At 38.8% G+C, this 8,858-nt stretch overlaps 1 protein-coding gene across 3 annotated transcripts in view; it reads left to right on the plus strand.

Moving 5' to 3' along the window:
- The window catches only part of RHBDL3 (rhomboid like 3), a 142,288-nt gene extending 135,601 nt beyond the window's left edge, over nt 1-6,687 (plus strand). For all 3 annotated transcript variants that reach the window (XM_034412523.3, XM_034412525.3, XM_087886957.1), the window contains 2 exons: nt 3,686-3,746; nt 5,160-6,687. In XM_034412523.3, the coding sequence (XP_034268414.1) occupies nt 3,686-3,746; nt 5,160-5,431 (333 nt within the window). In that variant the 3' untranslated portion in view covers nt 5,432-6,687. The remainder of the gene's footprint in view (nt 1-3,685; nt 3,747-5,159) is intronic.
- Nucleotides 6,688-8,858: the final 2,171 nt, after the last annotated feature.

An 8,858-nucleotide genomic window follows, 5' to 3' on the forward strand; every position in this document is an offset into this window, starting at 1 on the left:
TCTCACAGACACTGCTAGATGATAAAAAAAAAAGAAAAGAAAGAAAAACATTGAAACTGAGCCAAACCAAGGAAATTCAGATTTTGATAATTTGGGGCAAAATTGAACATTCCTTGAGTTTGCCCATTTATATAAAAAATAATAAATTTGTGCTTTTGTTCAATCCTTAATTATTATTTCTTCTTCTTCAGAATTTATCTTGTTAATATATCAGGCATTAATTCTTGAAATGCTTCTTTGCATGTTAATGAAATGAGAGATGTCATCCCTCTCAAATAATCTGCATATAGCATTTATAATTTCCTAAAATAAGAACAGCAATGATCTTGCAGTCCTAATCTCAGCTTGCTGTTGCTCAAAAGGTCACAGCTATGGTTAGCTACAATCCTCATTAACTTTGAAAGTGGAGAGAGATTGGGGGAAATGAGAAATATCATTACTGCTGTTATCAATGTAGCATGGAGCAATTTATGCAATTGGGCTCTTAATGCCTCCATTTTCACTTTCAAATTGTCAGAGGCAGTTTAAAAGAAAGCAGGGTTTAATCTTCATTGCTTTGCAATTGATCTTGCAGGAACAAAAATGTTCTCACTCCATGCAAAAGGGAGGGGGAAAATGTTTAGAAACCACATTGACTTGCATTTTGCAGTTGGCTCTTCCCCCTACCAAAGGGATAAGGAATTATTATTAATTTCATCCCTGGTCCTTTTGTTTGGCCTGCTGAGCAGGAACTGCAAAGCCACCATGCTACCATTTCCCTTAAAGGACCTGAACTTCAGGAGCCAGAAAAGGTTACTGAGGCAAGAGAAAAGATAGGCACAAAAAAAAAAAAAAAGACAACTGTTTGCTTCACAAGCATTTTAACCACACACCCTGCAGCCAAGCAAGAAGTAGGTCTCTTCTGCTGTCAGACATTGTATCAGTACAGAGTTTACTTTCAGGCTGGCTCAGAATCCACATGTGACCATCAGTCAAGGGTGTGTGTGTAACTAGCATTGAACTTGTTGGGGTGCGAATGAGTATTTGCAACAGTAGCAGCACATGAACACTTCTGCCCTTATATCACCCAAACTGGAATCACATATGCTGCCATTCAGGAAACGCACACAAGATAAACTGAACAGAGAATCAAACATTGTGTAATGTGTTATTTAAAGTTCAAAGGGCCAGGGGAAAACTTCAACCGATCGAAATTTCAGTAAGAATTGCTACCGCTATCCAAACGAGACAGATATACTGTACATGCTTGATATTCCACCAGCCTTATCCATTGTTATTTAGATCTGCATCATTGCCCATGTGATCTTGTTCTGTCGGATCAAGAGAAATATGCTTTGACCCAACCCTATGCTATAAGGAACAAGGTCTCATTAACTACCTGTTTAGATATATTCCAAATTACTTTTATGTTTACATTTTCTCCCCTGCTCCAAATTTCTCCAAAACTGGTCAGAACCTGCCGAAACCCACCTCTGGGCTCAAGGTTGACCCAGCCTTCCATCCTTCTGAAGTTGGTAAAATGAGGATCCAGATTGCTGGGGGCAATACGCAAATAATACTTTATTGTAAATCTCCCAGAGAGTGCTGTAACACACTATGGGACAGTATATACAGTCTAAATGCTATTGCTATTCAAGCCCATGAATTTCTTAGAATGATCACCGAATTTAAGAATATCCTCTACAGCAATGCTGCTTTGCTGACAACATTTCAGAATTTGGAAAACACAGAGAAATCAATAAAAGGTCTGCTTGGGAAGAATGAATCTCCTCTTTTAACCAGTGTAATGGCAGCGTTCCAAATGTCCTCTTGAACATTGTTGATTGGTTGGATGAGATCTGAAATGTAGGACCAGTATCTCTCTCCCTGTCTGATATATGATGCCATTGACCTGGAGGATTCTTAAAAAGAGATACGAGGAGCTGGGTGTTCTGGCCTGAGAACCCAAAATTTATTGAGCAATAACTCCTATCATCCCAGCCTGTCTAATGTTCAGGAAAGAGCAGAGTTGTAATCATTGTATGGGCAGACTTCATTTCCCAGCCAGTGACAATCCCAACTTTCCTGGTCCTTTAAATCACTTTACCTACATTGCCTCTTCTTTGACGGCGTTGTGGAGTTGTAGAAGCTGACATGAGGTGCTAAGGTTGCCCAGTATTGACTTTGAATTACCTCCTTCCTCCAATTTCTAAAATCCCCACTTTCCTTCTCATTCCATAGGGATAGGCACATATACTGTAGAAATATTCAGGCAATTTTAATGCAACATATATACAATTCCATAGACTGTTTTAGATTCCTTTATAATTTCTTCATTAATATATCAGATTATTTTCAGTCTTTTTTCTTTTCCTGGAAACATAATTATGTACCTTCTTGTATAATAATAATAATAATAATAATAATAATAATAATAATAATAATAATAATAAAAAGTGGCAGCATCAAAAGCCTCCTGGGGGTTTGGTGTTTGTAGTTGTTCCTAGTAAAGATAGTTTGTAGGAACCTCTCATGAAGTTATAGTGTTTTATAAAACCCTGTTTTGTAACGTAGTATATATATTATCAGCAAAACAAAAGCCTTCTCTGGATCCATTCAAGAGATGAGGTATTGCAAAATAAGTAAATGGACCATCTTGCAGCTGGAGAGGAATAGTCAAAACTAATAGTCAAAACTGTGAATGGTGAGCAGACCAGTGCATGTGTTATGAGAACACACAAGAATGCCTTTATTTCCAAATATAGAGAAGAGCAACAAAGATGATTAGGGGACTGGAGGCTAAAATATATGAAGAATGGTTGCAGGTGTTATTTTCATTACACTAGTCTAGTGTAATGAAAATAAGGACTAGGTGTGATATGACAGCAGTGTTCCAATATCTCAGGGTTGCCACAAAGAAGAAGGGGTCAACCTATTCTCCAAAGCACCTGAAGGCAGGACAAGAAGCAATGGATCAAAACTAATCAAGGAGAGAAGCAACCTAGAGCTAAGGAGAAATTTTCTGACAGTTAGAACAATTAATCAGTGGAACAATTTGCCTCCAGAAGTTGTGAATGCTCCAAAACTGGAAGTTTTTAAGAAGAGATTGGACAACCATTTGTCTGAAGTGGTATAGGGTTTCCTGCCTGAGCAGGGGGTTGGACTAGAAGACCTCCAAGGTCCCTTTCAACTCTGTTATTCTGTAAAGTATTGAAGGTTACATCATAATTTATCATTGCACAGATCAACCCATTACCAGAAATCCTCCCTACCAAACTTGCTCATGTTTTGTAAGAGCTCATTAAGGGAAACAGCATAAGGTTCCACTGCATGGAGAGCAATGTTTAAAAATTTCATGAAATTAGATAGTCTTGAGCAATACAAGGATATAAAACCAGAATTCACATCTTGATTTAAAAAAAAAAAAAACCTTTCTTCTTCTGGTCTTCTTCTGGCTGACTTAGGAAAGAAAGAATTGATAGGTTTCAGAAGGCAAGTCTTTTAATTTATTTCTCAGGGGCTCCTTATCAAAGCCGCAGTGAGGGTGCAGTGCAAAAAAGATGAAGGGATGGATGTGCATTCCAAAAGCTAAATGTGTGCAATGAGAGGAGAAGGGACCCAAATTAAGCCCCAGAGAATCAGGTCCGTTTCCAGAGACTCAGTCGATGGAAAAACTCACATGGATATTCTTTTATTTCTTTCTCAGAATTGGTCTGGAATGAAGTGTCAATTCAAGCTGCTGCGCATGGCCGTTGCCTTGATCTGCAGTAAGTATCCTCATTAAATGATTCTCATTAGTGCACCTGCTATGCCTAAAGATATTCTTGATCTCGTTTATTTTTTCAGATTAGTAGCCTAGAGATAATAGTGGCAAATTAGAAAAATCAATCTTGGGACTGTCCCATACAGAATGGCTCACTTTGCAGAGGATGAATCACACATACATTTGGGAGCAGAATGGATTGCACAACAATTAATTCGGATAGTGCTAATGAACAATGAGTAGATCAATCTTTCTTTGATTGATGTATTGAGCTTCTCCCCCACCCTTTGGGGGGAAAAAAACCAGAGAAAGAAACCAGGAATAAAGGATGGCTTCTTGGAAATCTAAGAGTAAGTTGGGATTCCTGATTAGCTAAGCTACTGGTGGCTACTTGTGAAGGCTTCAGAAAGCAGAACTTGCTGGCCTTCAGGAAGGAAATTAAGACCTGGTTCTTTTAGCAGGCTCTGAGTCAGACTAGTGTGTCCAGGCAGATGTTTGTCATCCAAGCTTTGCTTGACTCTCAGACGTTTCATTATTAAGCTAGATAACATCTTCAGTGGGGTTTTATATGTGCCCATTAGTGATTCTATAATTATATATCTTGCCTTGCTAAATGCAATCATACGTTTGTGCTCCCTGAAGCCAAAATGAGGGATACGGACCTGTTCCTTGATTTTTCCCACTTTAAGACTTGCTTACATTTTTCTGATGGTTCAGTAGAGATGTTGATCTAAACAGCAGTTGGCTTAAGTGGAAAAGAAGAGAGCCTTCATGAGGTTCTGGAGAGGCTGCCTAGTCTTTCCCAATCTATCCGTTTAATCTGAATCATCACCTGTATTCCCCTAGTCTTTGGCAACAGAGATTATAGCTGAACCCTAATATGATTTTCCATCACATTATGATAATGGGACTAGGTGCAAAAAAAGAAAGAGGCAGTTGACTTTTTCAAGAGAAAAAAAGGGATGGGGGAATGAAAAGAAGGTTCATAGAGAAGGCTTTTTTTTTTTGTCTGTCAGTAATGGGAAAAAAGACTTGTTTCGAAAAGAATGTTTTATTTAAAAAGTTAACAGGGACTTCTTTTCAAATCATTGGGTTTTTATTTCTTTTCCTGCTGTACATTTTAAAGATATATTTTAAAACTGCATATAAGGTGCGTTTTGCACGTTCGTGAAATCTGGCTTTAAAAAGTGATCCAGAATGGTGGAGGATCTATCTTTCCACATGGCCTGAAATTCTTGCAAAATAAGGTGTTCTGTTCCTTGAAAATGCTGCTCAAAATGGTAAGGAAAAAATGCTGCATCACAGCATGATAGCATGGGATTATATGGGACAGTGAATGGAGTGCAGTGAATGGAGTGCAGTGCAATTTCCGATGAATTGTGGGCAAGTGTGATTTACTGCTTCGTCTCTCTTTCAGTGAGCTTTGAATTTGGAAGAGCTGTATGGTTGAGATTCTACCCATCTGCTTATCCTCCATGCCCTCATCCCAGTTTCGTTGCCCACCTAGGTGGGGTGGGTGTTGGAATCACGCTTGGTGTGGTCATTCTAAGGAACTATGAGCAGAGACTTCAAGATCAATCAGTATGGTGGATCTTCGTTTCCATGTATATGGTGTTTGTTCTCTTTGCCATCTTCTGGAACATTTTTGCCTACAGCCTGTTGGATCTAAAACTACCTCCACTTCCTTAAGAGCTTGGCCTAAACAACAGACAAAGAAGTGACTTCTCAACTTCCACCTTCATGGGCAAAAAAGATATATATATGAAACCAGAGGATTTATTTTTTTATGAATGTGATAGGAGGGGAATGTATCCAGGTTCTGGAATGACATGCACTGAGGGAGAACTATACGTGCTGATGGGAAATGAATATTAAGGACGACTCCATGGATCCTTGCTTGGAAGATGTTTGGGCAATGGAAATTTACAGGTACCATGATCTTTATGAGCCACACCTTGTGCCCTTTGCTCATATAACCAGTTTGGTGCTGTACTCCAAAGGAAGATTCAGCCCCCTGGATGCTTAGCCCAATCCATATGGGTGAAATGTTCATGCATCCAGTGAAAACTCATCTGGATGGTTTTGTCTTTTTCAGCATTCACAGTTAGAAACTTTAGAAGAGCTTTCCTTAGCTGATGTCCTTCAGATGTGTTGTGCTATAAACCCATCACTTTGGTTCAAGATGATAGGAGCTGTAATCTATTACATTTGATTACGCCAGACAATCTTCAGCCCATTTGGAAAATATATTCCTTTCTTTAGTGGATGGATTGTAATGCGGGGCAAAAGAAAGGCTTGGAGACCACATATGTCATATGACACGCCAGCCCAGTATCCATTTTGTAGCTCTAGAGAGCCACAAAGTCTCTAAATCCAAATATTTTCCTCCATTTGTGGAGTTTTCTGGAGAATTAAGAGGGAAAAATAAATGGAGGATTCTGATTTTAGATGTTCACTCATGACCACTTGCAGAGACTGGTTTTCAGCTAAAGAATCAACCAAATCACACTGAAATATTTGAAGGTGCTTTAGTCTGCTTATAAAATTCAGCTGCCTATTTCATTGTTTTTTTTAATTGTTTGTGGCTGGGTTTTTTAGTCATCACAGACTACTTGAAACTGTTGAATCTTACAATAACTATATTATTTCCTTTGGGGCTTTGGTCCTTCTGTTTATTTTAAAGCAGAATCTGCTCCTTGGAGAAGGATTGTTAGATGATCTACTTTTTAAAAGAATTCTTCCAGAATTTCACATCCCATTAAACAACGTAATAGATATTCTTGATGTTTAGCTGCCTTTAACAAGCTCTGCTGCAGTCTTCTGTATTTGCAAGATCTTGATCTACCAATTTTGGAAGAAGTAGATGTGCTCTCCAGACAAAACATTCTACCAATTTTGGTTTGCAAAATACAGGTTTGTCCTTTTGCCTCTTGTGAATGCAATCAGCAAAATTGTAATGATGTTTTGTTAATTGTTCACATATTTTATTGCAGCCATTCTCAACCTGACGGTCTCTAAATATGTTGGGATTCAGCAGGACCAAAGGAATTCTGGGAACTGAAGTCTAAGTCGGGTATTTTTAATCTACACACAACTGAAAATGCTGGCCCTGTAGAGGTGGTTTTAAAAAGTCCATATGGAGGGGCCAGCTGCATGATTGAAGCCCTGCCTCCTTTTTACATGCAGCAATGCACATTAAAAACAGGCAGAGTTTCTGTTGAGTTGTCACATCTACCTTATTGACATTTTACACTTGCCCTGTCAACATCTGTGGAAAATGTTGGAGTTATCTGGTTTATTCAGGGCTACCAAATTTAGGCTGAGAAATCCAGATAACTAGATTGCAGTAAGGAGATCCAGAGAACTTTTAATTGCCTGCTATTGTTTAGGAGTCCTTTGTTCATCCGGAATTTTGAGTGTTGTGATCTCATTATAGTTGAGGACATGAGACTAGGGAGAATTGCTTTAATGGATCAGGGATGTGTTTAACAGTAGTACCTCAACAGGCTTGCAAGCCTGAGTGAATTATTTATGCAATCTCATGGGATGCACCTCTTCTGACAAGAGGGGGAGCTTTTGTGTGGAAAACAAATAACTCTGTGGATTTCAAATAATTAAATCTACACAGCTGCCAGGAAGCAAATAATAGTAGAACTGGAAGGACATTTATTTGTTTGTTTAGTCGAGAAAAATCAGCTGGGATCACGCCACACACTAGCCTAGATTAAATAAGATGAGGTATTTTGAAGTTCAGCATGTAATGAAATCACTAGCATGTTGTGTGACTCTGGGGATCACACTCAGTCTTATTCAGGTGTTCAGGCATAGCCCATTGTGATAGCACAGCAGTCATATTTTGTTAATTTGGGGTTTGGGGTTGGCGCAGGGGTTTGCAAACACCTTAGAGCGGGCAATCCCTGTTTTTTAAAACCCAATCAGCCTTGTGCAGGCAAAACAGAAACATCAGAATTTCCCTGGAGTTTGCTACTGATTTAGACTGCCGGAGTTTCAGTGGACAGTTGTGGTGTCACAAAATTTGAGAACTCCAATGAAAATATACATTAAAATTCAATTATTAAAACATTTAATTTCTTGTCCAACCCTAACTCCAATAATTTAGGGGAGTGTCACACAAATGTATCCATTGTTTTAGGTCTTATTATAAAAAAAAAAGTTTGAGAGTCCCTGGTTTAGCCTATTGTATGAACCCACCATTTAGTGACATGAGTTGCCAGTTGCCAGCTCTAGATTTCAGGGATAGCCCTGGTTTGCTCTCTTTTTGAAATCTTGGCTTGCAGGATGCTTAAACTGTGACACCATACCTAACAGCTGAAGATCTTTCTCCTTTAACAACAAATTACGGAATCACAGCCATCTGCAGCAGGCATGGTTACGAGAGAATGATGGATCTTGCATGGTAACATCATGATGCAAATCTCATCATTACATATTTATGTCCCAATGCCTAACACAAGTATATAAATCATGTGTCAGGATGCACATTTTATCATTTGTCCCTCTTTGACCCACCCCCTCCTTTTCAGATTACTGGTATATATTTGGTTCTAGCAAAGCTACCTGGAAATACCAATCTGCATAGGAGCTGAACCTGAAATTATGAGTGCATATTTCAATAAGATCCAGAGACCATCTCACACAATACATATACAGGTACTCCTTGACATACGACCACAACTAAGCCCAAAATTTCTGTTGCTAAATTAAGTGAGTTTTGCCCCATTTTATGATCTCTTCTTGCCATGGTTCTTAAGTGAATCATTACAGTGGTTAAGTTAGTAACATCGTTGTTAAGTGAATCTGGCTCCTCATTGACTTTGCTTGTCAGTGTTCTGACCTAGGCTTCCTTAGAAAGTATAAAGCACAATCTTAGTCCTGCAAAACCTCTTCTATTTATATGACTGTAAATTACTTTCATTTACAGTCCGCAAGGCTTGATAAACAGTCTTTCAGAGGAAGGTTATTAACACCCACCTATCTCACGTGGAATGCTGCCAAAGAGCTAATTTCCAGACGTAGGGCAAGGCCAAACTTGGTACAGAGTCACAAACAGAATTTTCAAATCTTGAATTGGCCAAATGAACTAATTACTTCCTGC

Source organism: Pantherophis guttatus, chromosome 2 (assembly GCF_059756535.1).
Source record: "Pantherophis guttatus breed Tessera chromosome 2, ASM5975653v1, whole genome shotgun sequence".
NCBI lineage: Eukaryota > Metazoa > Chordata > Lepidosauria > Squamata > Colubridae > Pantherophis > Pantherophis guttatus.